This window comes from Suricata suricatta, chromosome 8, assembly GCF_006229205.1.
Source record: "Suricata suricatta isolate VVHF042 chromosome 8, meerkat_22Aug2017_6uvM2_HiC, whole genome shotgun sequence".
NCBI classification, from domain to species: Eukaryota; Metazoa; Chordata; class Mammalia; order Carnivora; family Herpestidae; genus Suricata; species Suricata suricatta.
In genome coordinates, this window is record NC_043707.1 from 33,920,939 (window position 1) to 33,939,731 (window position 18,793).

Here is an 18,793-nt window from a genome sequence, read left to right on the forward strand (position 1 = left end):
CATAACAGCACAGCAGACATTGTAGGTGTCCTGTCTGTATCCCCACAGCCCATTTTAGAGGTCACCCACAGTTGTTCCTGTACATGCTGATGGTTTCCTGGGTCTCAGCCTCAGCAGGTTCCCTCCAGGGGCTGACCTCGGCTCTGTGTGGGCAGGCCAGAAGGACTACGGAGTTACTGCCCCAGCAATGGCTGGTGACTGATGCTGCACTGGCCTTCAGTGGAACAATGCGGAGGCATATTCTTCGGAGCCTCTCAGGGGGTCCCCGGTGGGATTGAGCCCCATGTGCCCACCTGTACTCATCCAGATCTGCTTTCTTGGCTTTCCACTCTTCTCTCACTTTCCCAATCCCTTGCCATGTTTCCTGGGAATATCTCCAAAAACTTGTACCAAATCCTTGTTTTGGGGTTTGCATTTTTTGAGAAGGGAGGGGGCTAAACCAAGAGAAGCATCTGGCCCATGCCTTAACAAATATATGTAAATAAGTACTGCAAAGCAACAAGAAAATGGTAAACAACTCAAATTAACATGGTAGAGGATAACTGTAAGCAACTCACAACAGAGGAAAGGTAATTGGCCTAGAAGCACGGAAGACGTTCATCACGAGAAACTGGCTAGTGGTAATTAAGATAGCCCAGCACAGTAATTAAGAAATCGGATTCTTGAGCCCAATTGTCTAAGTTTGAATCATGCCTCTAATACTTCCTAGCTCTATGTCCCTAGAAAATTTAACTTCTCTGTGCCTGTTTTCTTATCTATAGTATCATCATCATCATCATAACAACCACAGTAATAACAATACTTATCTAATTGAGTTCCTATAAAGATTAAATGAAACTTAAAAAATTTTAAAGTCCTTGGAACAGTAACTGGAACACAGGAATCACTATTCAAATGTTTGTTGAGCAAAAAGTAATATGTCATTTTATCCATTAGAACAGTAAATATTAAAGGAACTGATCTATTAAACACTGGCATGGGTTCAACAACTCAGGCAACAACATGCTGGTGAGGATGCGGAGAAAGAGGATCTCTTTTGCGCTGCTGGTGGGAATGCAAACCGGTGCAGCCACCCTGGAAAACAGTGTGGAGGTTCCTCAAAAAATTAAAAATAGAACTACCTTATGACCCAGCAATTGCACTACTAGGTATTTATCCAAGGGATTCAGGTGTGCTGTTTCAAAGGGACACATGCACCCCAATGTTTATAGCAGCACGATCAACAACAGCCAAAGTATGGAAAGAGCCCAAATGTCCATCGACGGCTGAATGGATAAGGATGTGGTGTGTATGTGTATACATATATAACAGAGTATTACTCAGCAATCAAAAAGAATGAAATCTTACCATCTGCAACTATGTGGATGGAACTAGAGTGTATCATGCTAGGGGAAATTACATAAAGATAAATATCATAGGGCTTCACTCATATGAGGACTTTAAGATACAAAACAGATACACATAAGGGAAGGGAAGCAAAAATAACAGAAAAACAGGGAGGGGGACAAAACATAAGAGACTCTTAAATATGAAGAACAAACAGAGGGCTACTGGAGGGGTTGTGGGATGGGGGATGGGCTAAATGGGTAAGGGGCAATAAGGAATCTACTCCTGACATCACTGTTGCACCATATGCTAATGAACTTGGAAGTAAATTTAAAAAATTAATTTAAAAAATGCTGGCAAGGGTTTGGAGAGACAGACTCAGACATTTGTGTAGGAACAGCAAGTTAATAGCATTTATTAAAATTAGAATTCCTATATATTCTTTGGCCCAGAAATTCTACTTCATGTAGCTGCCCTAGAAAAATACACCTAGTTGTGTCATGAAGTTCTCACAGATGTTTCCACTGTATCATTATTTGTAATAGCAAAAACTGAAATCAACCTACATGTTTAGTAATGGAACCGTTATATTGCAAACTAGTGGCCCTTGGGCTAAATTTGTCCTGCAGGTATGTTCTGCTTAAGCCTCAACGGTGTTTTAAAATCCTGAATTAGTTGCCAACATTAAAAAAATCAGATTTATGGGGGTGCCTGGGGGCTCAGTCGGTTAAACGTCCAACTTAGGCTCAGGTCATGATCTCGCGGTTTGTGATTTCGAGCCCCAGGTCGGGCTCTGTGCTGACAGCTCAGAGCCCGGAGCCTGCCTCAGATTGTGTCTCCCTCTCTCTCTGCCCCTTCCCCCGATTGTGGATGTGTGCTCTCACTCTCTCTCAAAAATAAATTATTTATTTAAAAAATCAGATTTATGTTATAAAAATCGATTTTCAAATACTCTTGAAACACTAAGTTATGAATCCTTTGCAGCATAAATAGATATCTCTGCTTACAACAAAATAAACTTGCTCTATTTTGTCACTTTACTTCTTATTTGCATGGTCCCTGTAGGCACTGGAATTTGGGACCCTGGCAGACTAGTTATAGCTGAGCTATGTAATGAAATGCATATAATGAGGTAAGTCAATATGGTAGAAAAACTGGTGGAAAGATCACTAAGACGAGGAAAAAAAAAAAAAAAAAAGGAAGCTAGAGTACCATTATGTATGATGCCATTTCTGTGAACAACAAAAATTTATGTATTTGTATATATATGCTAGGATGTAAATTATAAAATTCAGGAATATTTCTGTTTTATTGCTATATAGTGCCTAGAAAAGTACCTGGCATATATTGGGCACTCAATAGATATTTGCTGAATAAGTATTTATGAATAAATGTATAAGATAATTTTTTAAGTAGGCTTCACACCCAGCACGGAGCCCAACATGGGGTTTGAACTCACGACCCTGAGATCAAGACCTGAGCTATCAAGAGTCGTATGCTTAATCGACTGAGCCACCCAGGTGCTATGGATAAATGTACAAAAGAATTTGGGGAGGTTATAGTAAATAAGTGACGAATTTTTCAAGGGACTGGGATTTGGGGGTGGCGTTCAAGGAAGAGTTTTGTTTTTGTTTTGCATATTGATTCTTTTACAAGAACATAGTATTCATTGTGACAATTTTTAAAAATTAAAGACAACCCAACGCAAAATACATAGGTGTTCTAACCAAGATTAAAAGTTAAGTCCGATCTGGAGAAAAATGAATGGGGATAAAAACAAACTTCTGCATTTGTGAGCAAATTAAAAAAAAATTAATTAATTAACTCGAAATACTTCACCACCAGCTCAGAACTAAGCAGCAGGGTGGTGAGGCGTCTGCTGATGCTGCTGCATGGCTGATGCAATCCAGCCCACTCTGGATACGTGATGAGGTTCCATTCATAACCACAGTCCTCCCCGGAGCGCATCCCATCTTCTGATCTGGGGGGTTTGTTTTTCGGTATCGTGTCCACAAGTTCATGAAGGCCTTGCACACCATGTACCAGAAGGTGCCCGGTTTGTAAGTATTTTTTTAAAAGGAAAAAGAAAAGGAATCAAGAAGCTGGGGTAGGTAGCAAAGACAGAAAAAGAAGAGCTTTAAAGCCAGGGTTTGGAGATCAGACCTTTCCCTTCAAAGGGAACATAGGCCTGACTGGTTTTCAGAGGCATCAAGAATAGACTGGTCTCAGCGGATTCGGAGGCGTTCGGAGCAAAGGAACACCCCACAGGGGATTGGCAATGCTATGTTTGGAAGCAGCTCTTCTCACCCCAGGTTTAACTGTCATTAAACAGCCTTCCTTCTTATCCTCCAGATTTGGAGTCAAGCAATTGTCACTGTTCCCAGGGGCGGGATGTTCAGAGCAGTTCTGAGACAGCAGGCGCAAAGACACGGGAACGGTTCGGACAGTTCCCAACGGCGTGGCTGGCAGAAAGCAAAAGAGCAAATCCTGCCCTTCACGAAGACACAATGCAGGAGCCCCTAAGAGTGCCTGCCACGGGCCAGCCGGGGTCCCTGCTCGTGGCTCTACCGAAGCCGCCGGGCGGCTCGGGCTGCTTCCCGGCACCGGCGTTCTCACTTAAGACGGTCTTTTAGTAAGGTTTCTGACCACAGCGTCCCAAAGTTTTGCCTTCCGGCCACAGAACAGGACCACCTTCCAGAGGAGCCCAGGCGCGCAGCGAGAGAGACCCGGGACAGCGCACCCGCGAGCAGCAGGCCCCGCCCCCAGTTGCCGTCCGCCCGGACTTCCTCCGGAAGTCGGCCTGGCTGCGAGAGTCGCGTGCTAACGTCACAGGTCCGACGGAAGTCTAGGGAGGTGCCCTGAAGGCGCGCGTAGGGTGCGTCTGGCGGTTGGCTGATCTAGGCGGTAAGGCCGCCTCCGAGGGTTTTGTTTGACACCCAGGAGGACCCGCCTTTCCACCCCGCCGGGGGCTCAGGCACCCACCTTATGCCCACCGCGCCTTCTGCACCCCGGCCCCCCAGGGTTCAGGCCTCCGGGGAAAGCTCGGGCCGCGCCTACCGGCCCGGGCCCTCAGATACTGTAGCCTGGGAAAGCCTTACTGTCCGGTGGGCAACGTGGGCCCCTCAGGGATTAGGGATAGAAGCGGGGATCCAAGGCTCCTGGCTAATTCTTCCCAGTTAAGCTTTTCTTCCCGAAGTCGTATAACCCCACTCACCCTGCGGTGTCTCAACACCCCCCGACTGTCCAGTTATTTTCCACAATTTCTACCGATTCCTGCCTCCCACCCTGTTTTATTATGTGAGTGCTTTATCGGTGTCTCTGCAGCCAGATCCAGCCTTCTAGAAGAACCATGCCTCCGGCAGCTCTGGGGCCGCCTGTTGTGTCCGGCGCACGTCGCTGCAGAGGAGGAGATCCCGTCTGAATTCTCCGTGAATGTTGGGAGGAGTAATGCCCGAGCTGCCAATTGAAAATTATCCAAACCAGAAATATGTAGGCTGGGGACCCTGAAGCACCTCGTGAGGATTGCTGCTGTTTGTTTCCTCTGCCTTATCTCATGAATAGTTTAGTTTGCTTATCTCAGTGGAAGGCCAGCCCCGAATCCTATCTGCTAAGGCCAAAAGTAACCGTTTCCAGCTAATACAGGCCTGTGTGTTGACTCTGGACCCCGCGGGTGATTCCCAATTGCTGTGGGCCTGGGTCCCTGACTGCCTCTGGGGTTTTCTTGTTTCAGTAACTTTGCCAGCAGATTATTTGGGGGTACATTCTGTATCAGTATCTCTGTGAGTGTTTACAGAAGTACAAAGATGATTTGCTGCTGGTGGGAGGGAAGGTGTATGCATTTGGCACATCTCTTCCCCACCTCCCCTGTTTTATTTTGGAATTTGCAGGCAAGAGATGCCCTAAAGATATCACACTGGTTTGATTAGGAAATTCTTGAAGGAGAAGAACTCAGGACCATCTGGGAGGCCCCAGTGTGAGGCAGTGTGTGCTCAAGGGCTGATGATTCTGCTTGGGGAGCCGATTAGGGAGTTGATGTCTGAATGTGTGCCATATTTTATCCCTCAGTAGTAGTCACGCTTTTTCTGTTTCTTTGTAGCCCCAAGATGGACTTCCTGATTCTCTTCTTGTTCTACCTGGCTTTGGTGCTGATCGGTGGTGTTACCATATGCATCTGCTCAAAAGCCCATTACCTGAAAGTCCTAGTCAAAGGAGCAGCCCAGGTAACCCTGCTGTGACTACCACCGGTCTAAAAGGCTTACCGATTCCCCAATGGAACAAAAAACAGATGCCATTTTTATTTATTTGCCCAATTCTTTCATGTACGGTAGTTACAGTATATTCGAAAGTCTCTGGGTTGTTTGTTTTGTTTTTTGTTACTGTGGAAAGTAACCTTGTGATGCTGCTTTGAGAGATGATCACGTTCTCAGGGTTGGCTGTTTTTCTCTCAGTTTGATGCCTTACAGGCGTGGATCTGAGCAATGTCTGCCCGCAGGGGCATGAGGAGTGGAGGGGGGTGGGGCTGTATGAGTAGAGTGCTGAGCATCAGGCTGCCCCACTCCTTCAGGCATCAAAGTGAGCAATGTTGGGGTCAGCGGCCTTTGGGAAGGGGTCTATTTTGGGAAGGCACTAGTGCCCCGTGATTGCAGGTGTGGACTCTGGAACTAGCATTGAACCCAAGGCTGGGAAGGGAGCGGAGTTCACGTTGGCATTACCTAATCCAGCCCTTCTGCTCACCTCCCTTTCCCTGAAGACCCTGACATGGAGCTTTCTTTGGAGCTAGGGTGAAAAAGGACGAGCTGGCATCAAAGGAAGTCTGGCTGAGGGAAGCCCTCCTTTTCATTCTCTCTTAAATCTCTTCCCTGCCCGCATCCAGACACCCGAGATCACCAATATTGCTGGCTGAAAGCGAAGCATCTAATTTGTTTGGGATTTGGGGGGAAGGAGACATGAAACTGAATCCTCTTTTGTTTTAGATGATTTCCCATATGATTCCAGAATACCTTCAGAGAGCTGTGCTAAAATTGCTTCATTATCTCTTCCACACACGGTATTTATATTTTGGAGTTTAAATACTATCCTCGCTTCTGTTTTGATTGCTGACTATTGCTGTTCTGTAGCATCAGGAAGCTTCTTGTTGGTTTCCAGCCATGGTATGGGGGAGGGTCTGGAAGGGTCAAGAGTTCTGGGTTCAGGACCTCCGCTCACAAATACCGTGCCTTTTATTTCTGGAGTTTTGACAGAAATGCTTAAAGAGTGGGACTATAGTGACAGGCATTTCTGTAAAAACAAATCTATCCTGATGCCTCACTTCCCAAGGAAGATCGTAATAGATAACATGTATCGAATGCCTGCTACTGCTGGCACGGTGAGAACCTTGTCATGTTGTCCGTTATGTAATTCTTGCTATTATCTCAAGCCCGAAGGAAGTGGCCCCGGTTAACTGTAGTATTCTGTGACTTTTTCATGGACGAGGCCCCGTAAAACAAGCCATGTGCCTGCTTCCTTTCAGAAACCACACCTTCATCATCCTGCACCTTCTCTTGCAAGGGATGATTTATGCTGAATACACCTGGGAAATATTTGGCTACTGTCTAGAACTGGGGTTCTCCTTGCGTTACCTTCTCCTACCCTATCTGCTGTTGGTTATCAACCTGGTGTTCTTCATGCTCAGCTGCGTAAGCAACCCTGGTAAGTTGAGGCTCTCACTGCAGAGACCAGGAGCGGTCCGACATGCTGTGCTACAGACCGGTGGTCCCCTCGAGGACTGCACAAGAGTTGACACGTAGTGTTCTCATGATCTTTCAGTTGTGATTGTTTTCTAAGTTATTTTTCTTTGAACTGTGGATTATTTAGAACTGCTTAAGATTTTCCATATATTCTGTTCGTTTATTTTTTGATATCTTCACTACGAATTGTACAGAGTTATATACAGGATTTGTGGTCACTATGACACAGTTTCTTTTAAAAATTTTATTGATAATTTGCATTATGGCGGTTGCCTGTAATTTTTGTAAATGATCTGCATGTGCTTGAATGAGTGCATATAAGTCTATTAGATCAAGTTTGTTAATTATGTTCAAGTCTTTTATATTCATACTAATATTTTTGTTTGATCAATTACTGAGAAAGACATGTTATCTCATTCTGATGGTAGATCTGAGATTTCTCGCAGTTTTTGCTTATTTTGAAGGTGTCGTATATACGTGCGTGTGAGTGTATATATAAATACCATGGTTATGTATATATTTGCATTATATGCATTCAAGCTTAGAATTTTATACTCTTTCTGTTGGATCTTTTTTCAAAATATAATTAACCTCTCTGTCACTAGTAACACTCTTTGCTCTTTTGTGTAATGTTAATATTACTACACTTGTTTTGATTGTTATTTGCTTGGTATTTTTTTCCATGCCTTTACTTTAAAAAGTTTTTTTTAATGTTTGTTTATTTTTGAAAGAGAGAGAACAAGCGAGTGTGGGGGAGGGACAGAGAGTGAGAGAGACACAGAATCTGAAGCAAGCTCCAGGCTCTGAGCTGTCAGCACAGAGTCCAATGTGGGGCTCGAACTCACAGACGGGGAGATCATGACCTGAGTGGAAGTCAGATGCTCAACTGACTGAGCCACTCATTTGCCCCTCCATGCCTTTACTTTTAAGCCTTTCTGTCCTTGAGGCACCAAGTGTCCATCAGCTGATGAATAGGTAATCTGTGGCGAGCCTATTCGATGGAATAGTGTTCAGCAACAGGAAGGAATCAGGGAGTGATATGTGCTAGAATGTAGACAAACCTTGAAAAACTACGCTAAATGAAAGAGGCTAGAGAGGTGCCTGGAGGCTCAGCTGGTTAAGTGTCTGACTCTTATTGCAGCTCAGGTCATGGTCTCCCAGTTCGTGAGTTTGAGCCCTGCATGACGCTCTGCGCTGATGGTGTGGAGCCTGCCTAGGACTCTCTCCCTCCCTCCCTCCCTCTCCCTCTCTTTCTCTCTCTGCCCTTCCCCTGCGCATTCGTGCATGTGTGCTCTCTTTTTCAAAATAAAAAAATAAAACTTAAAAAAAAAGCCATATACAAAAGACCACAAATTGTATGATTCCCTTCATATGAAATATCCAAAAAAGGCAAATGCATAGAGATAGAAAGTAGATTAGTGATTGCCAGGGGCTGGGATTAGAGAGAAGTGCAGAGTGACTGATAACAGGTTTCTTTTTGAAGTGATATAATCGTTCTAAACTTGGTTGTGGTGATGGTTGCATAACTCTGTGAATGGACTAAAGTAATATAGAATTGTGCACTTCAAATTGGTGAATAAGGCTTACATATTGAATCTCAATAAAGCTGTATATCTAAAAAATTTTTTTAAGTTTATTTATTTTGTGGGGCCTCTGGTTAGCTCAGTTGGTTAAGCATCCGACTTTGGCTCAGGTTATGATCTCATGGCTCATGGATTCGAGCCCCGCGTAGGGCTCTTTGCTGACACTGAGCCTGGAACCTGCTTTGGATTCTGTGTCTCCCTGTCTCTCTGCGCCTCCCCTGTTCCTACTCTGTCTCCCTCTGTCTCTCAAAAATAAATAAACGTTAAAAAAATATTTTTTTAAATGTTTATTTATTTTGAGAGAGAGAGTAAGCAGAGGAGGAGCAGAGAGAGAGAGGGGAGGAGCGAGAGAATCCCAAGCAGGCTCCACACTGTCAATGCAGAGCCCCATAGTGGGCTTGAACCCATGAACCGTGAGATCATGACCTGAACCAAAATCAAGAGCTTAACCACCTGAGCCACCCAGGTGCCCCAAAAGTTTATTTTAAAATGGGTTACTTGGAATATCAAATATATATGTTTTAGTTGCAGTTTGTCAGGACAGATTTTGTGAACGTCCAGTCCACCATATTGCTCAAAACTGACAATTGTCCTCTTTTCAGGCACCATAACAAAAGCAAACGAGTTCTTGTTTCTTCAAGCCTATGAGTTCAATGCCATGACGTTCCCAAAGAATATGAAGTGTTTCACATGCAATGTCCGGAAGCCAGCACGGTCCAAGCACTGCAGTAAGTTCGGCTCTGGCTGATCCCTCTTCCACCTCGTACAACAGACACGTGGGCTTTATTAGTAAGGGAAGGTTCCAGAAATGTAAAACCAGGGCCATTTGTCTCCCAGGTGTGGGCAGTCACTGCTTGTGGAGGCCAGAGCGTGGTTTCTCTCATATGACTGGAGGTGAGGTCTCCATGTTCGTACATCGTGGGCAGCTGCGCCCTGAGCCTCACAGCCCTTCCTTTGCCACGTGGCGGGGCTTGTTGCCCAACCGGAGTTTCTGTGGGATGTTGTGTTTGCAGATTTCAGTCCTGGCAGAGCCTACTCTCCTGGGGAGTAGCCAAGATTCTAGACTAGTGCTACCCAGCACAAATATAATGTGAGCTACATGTGTGATATAAATTTCCTAGTAGCCACATGACAAAAGGAAGATGAGGCAATGTTACATTTAATTATATTTATTCACCAAAACATATTTAAAATATTGTGGTTTTTTAAGAGCCTTTTTTTTTAAGTTTATTTATTTTCAGAAAGAGAGAGAGAGAACAGAGGAGGGACAGATAGAGAGGGAGAGAGAGAATCCCAAGCAGGCTCCACACTGACAGCACAGACCCCAGTGCCGGGTTTGAGCTCACAAACTGTAAGAGGGTGACCTGAGCTGAAATCAGGAGTCGGACCCTCTCCCGACTGAGCCACCCAGTCTCACCCCAAAAGAAACGTTTTAATGTGTAGTCAGTATAAAAAAAAGCTTTCATGGGTCAGTTTATATTCTCTTTTTCATACTAAGTCTTTGAAATTTTGTATATATTTTACATTCATAGCACATCTCAGTTGAGACACTAGATTTTCATTGGAAATTCTTTTTTTTTTTTAATTTTTTATTTATTTCTGAGAGACAGAGAGAGACAGTGCAAGCAGGGGAGGGTCAGAGAGAGAGGGAGACACAGACTATGAAATAGGCTCCAGGTTCTGAGCTAGCCACCAGCAGAGAGCCCGATGCGGGGCTCGAACCCATGAACCGCGAGATCATGACCTGAGATGAAGCCGGATGCTTAACCGACTGAGCCACCCAGGCAACCCTCATTGGAAATTCTTAATCTGTATTTATATCTCATAAAATTTGTAGTTGGAAGAACAGATTCACATACCCAAGTTATTCCAGAAATTTTTAAAAGGTTTTCCATAACATAATCATTTTCCTTTAAAAGTCACATAATGACTTAATCAGAAAAATTAATTTGACTTTAAAGCATTGGTTTTGGGGCACCTGAGTGGCTCAGTTGGTTAAGTGTCTGACTTTGATTCAGGTCATGATCTCACAGTTGGTGAATTCAGGCCCCGCATTGCGCTCTTTCTGACAGCTCAGAGCCTAGGGCCTGGAGCCTGCTTCGGACTCTGTGTCTCCTTCTCTCTGCCCCTCCCCCATTCACGCTCTGTCTCTCTCTCTCTCCATCTCAAAAATAAAATAAACATTAAAACAAATTTTTTTTAAAAAGCATTGGTTTCACAATTAGTTCCATCCAAGTTTAGTAAATTGACTAACCCTTATGTCATCTCAGCATTGCTCACGTTGAACTTAAAGGAGCATTGCATAAATTGTAAAACAACTCGAAATTTAGCAAAATCAACAGAGTATTCTTTTGAGTTTTTCTCATGACCACACGTTAAGTGCTCAGTCTCCTGTGTGGCTTGCGGCTCTTGTGCTGGATGCTGCACTTCTGATAGCCTGGTGACAGCCAGGAGTCAGTTTGTAGGAATCTCAGTAGGTGCACATGGTCTCGTTGTTTCTTCAAGGCCAAATGCGGGGCTGTGACTTTCCCTTTTCCGCGCAGGTGTGTGTGACAGGTGTGTGCACCGTTTTGACCATCACTGCGTTTGGGTGAACAACTGTATCGGGGCCTGGAACGCCAGGTACTTCCTCATCTACCTCTTGACGCTGGCGGCCTCAGCTGCCACCATGGCCACTGTGAGCACCATGCTTCTGGTGCAGTTGGTGGTATTGTCGGACTTGTATCTGGAGACTTACGTTGATGACCTTGGACACTTGCAGGTTATTGACATTGTCTTTCTTATTCAGGTAAATAACATTCAGGGAGTTGTGTTGTGGGATGTATGTTTTCAACTTTAGGATTCAGCATGGGATAAAGGACATTTTTTCTCCCAAGCAAGAGCCGAAGCCATTCCTTTTAAAAAAATGAATATGGGGTGCTCGGGTGGCTCAGTCGGTCAAGTGTCTGACTCTTGGTCTCAGCTCAGGTCATGATCTCATGGTCCGTGAGTTCAAGCCCCACATTGGGCTCTGCACTGACAGTGTGGAGCCTGCTTGAGATTCTCCCTCTCCCCCCTCCCTCTGCTCCTCCCTTGCTCGGTATCTTTCTCAAAATAATAAACTTTAAAATTTTTTTTCAAAAAGAATATGTAATTTTTTAAGTTGATAATTGTACAATATTGTAAAAGGTATGCTTTTTAAGTTTTTGCTTGTTTCTTTGTTTTTAGTAACCTCTACACCCAACGTGGGGCTTGAACTCACAACCCTAAGATCAAGAGTTGCATGTTCTTCCAATAGAGCCAGCCAGGTGCTCCTAATATTTATTATTTTATTTTACTTCATGTATTTTATTTTTCATGTTTATTTCTTTGAGAGAGAGAGAGAACACGAGCAGGGGAGGGGCAGAGAGAGAGAGAATCCCAAGGAGGCTCAGTGCTGTCAGCACAGAGCCCAACACAGGGCCGAATCTCACAAACCATGAGATCATGACCTAAGCCGAAATCAAGCCAGATACACAATCAACTGAACCACCCAGGCACTTCAGAATCCATTCTTTTAAACCAGATAGCCCAGTGTTTTAGATATATAGCCCACCACCACCATCTGATTTCAGAACATTGCATCACCCTGAAAAGAAACTCTTATCTATTATCAGTCATTCTTCCCCCGCCCCCCTTCCCTGGCCCCATGGCAACCACTAATCTGCCTTTTGTCTTTATGGAGTTGTCTTTTCTGGAAATTTCCCATAACGCATAGTCTGCCTTTTGGACTGGCTTCTTTTTCTTAGGATGATGTGTCCAAGGTTCCCCCGTGTTGTCGCATGGGTCAGTATTTCACCCCTTTCTTTGGCCGAATGATACTCTGTTGTGTGGATATACCATATTTTATTCATGTATCATTTATGGATGTTTGAGTGTTTTGTCTTTCTCATCATTTTTGAATAATGCTGCTCTCAACATCTGGTTACAAGTTTTTGTGTTTTCATTTCTCTTGAATTCCACCCAGGAGGAGAATTGCGGGGTCATACGGTAGCTCTATTTGTAATCATTTGAAGAGCTGCCAGATTCTTTTCCAAAGCATCTTGACCATTTTGCATTTCCACCAGCAATGTGTGGAGGTTCTGCCTTCATACTTCCTTGTCTATACTTGTTATTACTTGTCTTTTTGATTATAGCCCTCCTCAGGGGCATGAAGTGATCCCTTATTGTGGTTTGATTAGCATTTCCGGGATGACTTAACCATGTTGAGCAACTTTGTGTGTGCCTATTGGCCATTTGTGTATCTTCTTTGCACAAGAAGATTTATTTATATTTAAAAAAATTTTTTTTAATTTAACATTTATTTTATTTTTGAGAGACAGAGAGAGACAGATCATGAGCAGCACAGGGGCAGAAAGAGACCGACACAGAATCAGAAGCAGGCTCCAGGCTCCAGGCTCCGAGCTGTCAGCACAGAGCTCCATGCGGGACTCAAACCCATGAACTGTGAGATCATGACCTGAGCCAAAGTCGGACACTTAACCGACTGAACCACCCAGGCGCCCCTGTACAAGAAGATTTAGAGAAACAGCTCACTTTTTTTAAATTTTCTTTTTTAATGTTTTTATATTTGGAATTAAAAAAATTTTTTTAAATTTATTTGTGAGAGACAGAGAGAGACAGCACGAGCATGGGAGAGTCAGAGAGAGAGGGAGACACAGAATCTGAAGTAGGCTTCAGGCTCTGAGCTAGCTGTCAGCACAGAGCCCAACACGAGGCTCAAACCCACAAACTGGGAGATCATGACCTGAGCCGAAGCCAGACACTCAACCGACTGAGTCACCCACGTGCCCCTATTTATATTTGAGAGAGAGAGAGAGAGAGAAACAGAGACAGAGCTTGAGCAGGGGAAGGGCAGAGAGACAGAGACAGAATCTGAAGCAGGCTCCAGGCTCTAAGCTGTCAGCACAGAGCCCAACGTGGGGCTAAGGCCCATGAACCACAAGATCATGAACTGAGCTGAAGTCAGACACTTAACCAACTGAGTCCCCCAGACTTCCCACATGGTTATTTCTCCTGATGCTGAAAAGTATATCACAGAATTCAACACCCATTCTAATAAAAGCACTCAGAAAATAGAAATGGAATGAGACAGTCTTACTATAAAATATACATTCCAAAGCTAGTGTATTTTTAAATTTACTTTGAAAAAACTGTAGATTTACAAGAGGTTACAAAGAAACGAATGAGCCTTTGAGCTCTTAAGCCTGCCTCCCTCCCATGCCAGCCCCTCCCCCCATGCCAGCCCCTCCCCCCATGCCAGCATCCCTAGGCAACCACAGCCCAATGCCAAAACCAAGCAGTTGACAATGGCACAATCCAGAGAGCTGATTCAGATTTCACCAGTTACATATATGTTTATTTGTACGTGTGTGTGTGTGTGTGTAGCTCTGTGTAGTCCGTCGCCTGTGTGTGCATGAATAACCAGCGCTGCGGTCCGCACGTTCAGTCCTTCACCACAGCCTCCCTCATGTGACTCCTTACAGCCACGGCCTCCTCCCTCATGCCCACCACTGCTCCTCTGTTCTCCATCTCTAGTGTTATGTCATGATTGTTACAGAGATGGAATCGCATAGTATCTTTTTCACTTAGTGCCGTTTTCTTGAGATCCATGCAAAAAGTCAGCGCCCAACTGACTGAGTCATCTGGGCCCCCTTGTAGTTTTCCGCATGATTAGACATAAATTGGAGACATTATGTTGCTTCACCCCTAAATACTCGAACATGCATTTAAAAGTTTTTGTATTCCTTTTAATTTTCTTTTTATTTTTCCCTGAGAGTGGGAGCAGGGGAGAAGGGGGGAGGCAGAGAGAGAGAGAGAACACGCGAGTGAGCAAGAGTAAGCAAGAGAAATCTAAGCGGGCTCCAGACTCAGTGCAGAGCCTGATGCAGGGCTTGATCCCATGACCCTGGGATTATGACCTGAGCTAAAATCAAGAGACGCTCAACCAACAGCCACCCAGACGCCCCTTGAACATGGACTTTTACAGAATGTCCACCTCCTACATAACTGTAATTCTGTTATATTAAATATGTAATATTTAATCTAGTCCATATTTAAATGTCTCCATTGTTTAAAATGTCTTTTATAGCTCTTTTGCCTCCTTGAAGCAGAATCCACCTTATAGCTACCCATTGCATTCGAATGCCATGTCTTTTTAGTCTCCTAGTCTAAAACAATGCCTCTTTTTTTTCATGAAGTTGACATTTAGTGGTTTAGTTGTCTTTAAGAATGTGCCTCGGTCTAAATTTGTCTTTTTCCTACTGGTGTCAACTAATTTTTCTCTGTTCCTTCATATTAATGTGAATTGGAGGTTAGTTCTAGAGCCTTGGTCAGATTCAGGTTAAACGTTTCATGTTGCGCCCCCTCAGGTGGAACGCAGGGTCAGTGATACCTAGCTTGATCTTTTGCTTAAGGTGGTGCCTACCCGCTCTCTCCAGTGGTGAAGTACGTTTTCCCCTTTGCAGTAGGTGATCGGCGTGTGTGGTTTTGTTTTTGCAGTTAGGACTTTCTGTAGGATAGCTTCCAAAAGGAATAGATACTGAGTCAAAGACTAGTAACACTTAGAAAACTTTTGATTATAATATATATATCACCAAGTTGCTTTTTCACACTTTGTGCTTAGGGGAGCCTGGGGGGCTCAGTCTGTTGAGCATCCAACTCTTGGTTTCGTCTCAGGTCATGATCTTGTAGTTTGTGAGATCGAGCCCCATGTCAGGCTCTGTGCTGGCGGTGCAGAGCCTGCTTGGGATTCTCTCTCTCCCCCTCTCTCTGCCCCTCCTCTGCATGCTCTCTCTCTCTTTCTCAAAATAAATAACATTAAAAAAATAAAACTCTGTGCTTAGACTGATTGGCAAGAGCTCATTTTGTTGTGTGAGGGCAGGCCCTGGAGTGCCCGGTGGTGGCAGGTGCTGCTGTGTTGGTAGGAACACACGGTGTGCCCTCTTAAAAAATTACGTTTCTTTCATTGCTTTTGATCACTTTCCTTGTTTGTCAGTCATTTGTATATCTTTTTTCGTGAATCATGTCCTTTAACTGTTAATCTGTTTGATACTAGAATTACTTTGGATTTGAGATCATATAATAATGATAGTTCATTTTTATATTTGTTTTTTCTATTTGTGTATCTTCTTTTGTATAAAAAAAAAACTTAGACAACCTTCCTATCAGATCTTTTTTTTTCATCAGATCTCTTTTGTTGGTAACTTCAGTTAGAAGGTCTCTGCTGTCAAGAGTTTTGATGCACGTGCTTCTCTTAGTCCTGCCTTTCAAAGATACTGAATGCTGTCAAAATTCATTTTATTTATTCTAAAAGAATAACCTCTAAAAATTCAAGTAGTCCAGAAGTGCTTAAAATGAAAAGGGATTTTTACTGGAAATCTCTCTAAAATCATATTGTACATAATTTAACCTTACCTTTATGATAAAGAACAGATTTATAAAGGTAAAAAATGAAAGGGGGCAGAAGCTGGGGAAGGGGGTCGAAGCAGGGGAAGGGGATCAAAGACACAGACTTCTAGCTGAAACAGATCGATCCTGGGAATGTCCCATGCAGCGTGGTGGCTGTAGCTGACAGTACTGTGTTGTGTACTTGAAAGTTGCCAAGAGAATCATCATCACAAGAAAAAAACAATTGTAACCATGTGTGGTGACAGACATGTTAACTGACCTTGTTGTGATTGTTTGCTGTAGGTCACGTGGTGCACCTTACAGTTTCATAGTGTCATGTCAATTACGTCTCTGTAATGCTGGGGGGGAGACACATGAAATTTAAAAGCATCTTAAAAAAAAAAACGGGATTATATCCTGCCTCTCGTAACAGCTCACTTCCTAGAGGCAACCCTTTTGTAGTTTGGTGTGTACATTTCAGGCTTTTTTCCTGTGGTTGTGGACATGGTTACACACCTTCATGGAGTGTGGCTTTGTTTCTACACAAATATGATCCCATTTGGATCCTTGGCTCTTGCCTTTCTCACCCAGCAATATTTTACCAGTGTCTTTCCCAAGTCAGTACCTAGACATTGGCCTCATTTTTACCGGCTCTTTAGGCTACCACAGTATGATTACCCCAGGACTTTACTCTCCCACAGCTGGACTTCCTCTTCTCGGAAGAGGGTCTGCAGTGAAAGCTCTTGTGCAGGTGTTTCTGTGGCTATATTGCGCTGAGAGAGAGGTTGATCTCCTCTGTTTGTCTGGGTCTGTGTTTTGATGCCTGAACGAAGCTCTGTACTTCTTTGTCCTACAAGTGGTAACTGGTGTAGTAATATCTCACTATCCTTTCCTTTTCCTTCAATGTGCACACCTCATTTGTCCCACAGTCAACTCCTTCATGGGTCAGGCATGTATGGAGGTAGCTGAGCTGGGCCGGCAGCTCTCACATGTTTGTGGACTAGGCCAGGGATTGTGGGTGCTGACCCTGACTTGTGTCACAGCCTAGCTGCCTAACATGCTGTCTCTTCTCTGCCCCCAGTACCTGTTCCTGACCTTGCCAAGGATCGTCTTCATGCTGGGCTTTGTCGTGATGCTGAGCTTCCTCCTGGGGGGCTATCTCTGCTTTACTTTGTACCTGACTGCCACCAACCAGACCACTAACGAGTGGTACAGAGGTGACCGGGCCTGGTGCCGGCACTGCCCCCGCGTCGTGGCCTGGCCCCGGTCAGCAGAGCCCCAGGTCTCCCGGAACATTCACTCCCGGGGGCTTTGGAGCAACCTTGGAGAGATCTTCCTACCTGACACTGCACATCGTGCCAAGAAGATGAACTGAGAATGCGAAGTGTTACTGCGGTTTAAATAGAATATATGTTTATTTATACATCTGGATACTTCTGTGCTTTAGTGTGGTGGTCCTTCATTTTGGGTTTTTTCATTGTGCTTTTTTTCTTCTCTCTTCTGCTGCATGTTTGTAAGTGGTTAAGGAAGGGATGAGAACACTAGTGTTCATGGAGTGCCTAATCCTTACAAGTACTGTGCTACATCCTGTGGTAGGAAGGCCCTTGCTCATCCTATTCATTCACTCAGCCTGTTGGAACAGCATATCTGAGGTCCTGGGGCCCAGGGGACCAAAGATGTCTTCCCAGAGGACCCAGCAGGCCTTGGGCTCCCACTCTGAGCTCTAGACTTCTGATGAGAGGGGCCTTGACTGTGTCCACAGATGTGCAGGAGAGCCCCCGTGGCCTGGGGTTGTGCCAGGCTGCACCCTTCCCATCTCTTCAGGGAAAGGCCTTGGCTTTTCATCTCCTTGACCATATCTAGCACCCCTCCCTCAGGCCAGCATGGGCCTTTTACACAAGGCTCATGCCTGTGCTTGTGGTTCCCCTGCCCTCCGCTGGCCTCTTGTGGCCATGTTCAAGTCTTCTCTGCCCTGTTAAAAAATACGTTTTTTTTAAAATTTTTATTTTTGAGAGAGAGAGAATGAGAGGGCGTGCAAGTGGGGCAGGGGAAGAGAGAGGGAGATCCAATGCTAAGCAGGCTTCAGGCTCTGAGCTGGCAACACAGAGCCAGAGGCAGGGCTTGAACCCACCAGCTGTGAGATCATGACCAGAGCCGACTGAGCCACCTCCGCCCTATTTTTAAAATTCCAAACTATCACCCACCCCTCCACTGCAGCGTTAATTCAGTGCAAAGAAATGAATGCGGAAGTTTGATAGAAAGTGGCGAGGGCTTTTGGCTGGGGGGGAGGAGCGGGAGTTTTCAGGAGCAGGATACCTGATTCCCATGGCCAGGCTGCTCTGGAGGGGATTCGGGAATAGGGACTCGGGACAAGAGCTTGGAGGCCAGGGATAAGGAGGAATCGTTTGTCACTGCAGCGCCGAGTTCCAGGGTACATAGTATCTTTAGAATGAACTGCCAAGGCCTGAGCTACAGCCCTGCACACCAAGCCTATCTTACAGGTGGGAAAGCGCGGTAAAGTCAAATCAAATAGGCTTTGAGCGCCACGCAAAGGAAGCAAGGGGAACTTCACGGCGGCGCGCGGGCGAGCGGAGCGCAGAGCCCAATGAGCGTTCAGCTGTGGCAGCGGCTGCCCAGCGTGCCCCGGTGGACCCACGAGCGGCCGCGGGGCCCGGGGGCGGGGCCTGAGGGGCGGGGCGTACTCCGCGAGGGCCGGCCGAACCGCCAGGGGGCGCCCTCCCCAGAGCGGGC

At 45.0% G+C, this 18,793-nt stretch overlaps 1 protein-coding gene across 7 annotated transcripts; it reads left to right on the forward strand.

The window, feature by feature from the left end:
• The first annotated feature begins 4,125 nt into the window (after window positions 1-4,125).
• ZDHHC4 (zinc finger DHHC-type containing 4) lies at window positions 4,126-17,479 on the forward strand. 7 transcript variants are annotated; one of them, XM_029949018.1, is made up of 8 exons: window positions 4,126-4,230; window positions 4,651-4,856; window positions 5,423-5,546; window positions 6,300-6,373; window positions 6,836-7,014; window positions 9,238-9,363; window positions 11,179-11,423; window positions 17,124-17,479. In XM_029949018.1, the coding sequence occupies exons 3-8, from the start codon at window positions 5,430-5,432 to the stop codon at window positions 17,415-17,417; spliced, it is 1,035 nt and encodes a 344-aa protein (XP_029804878.1). In that variant the 5' UTR covers window positions 4,126-4,230; window positions 4,651-4,856; window positions 5,423-5,429; the 3' UTR covers window positions 17,418-17,479. The 7 variants fall into 7 exon arrangements, with proteins under 7 accessions (XP_029804878.1, XP_029804875.1, XP_029804879.1 ...); XM_029949015.1 differs by having other exon boundaries at window positions 4,651-4,841; XM_029949019.1 differs by having other exon boundaries at window positions 4,651-4,815.
• The last annotated feature ends 1,314 nt before the right edge of the window (window positions 17,480-18,793 follow it).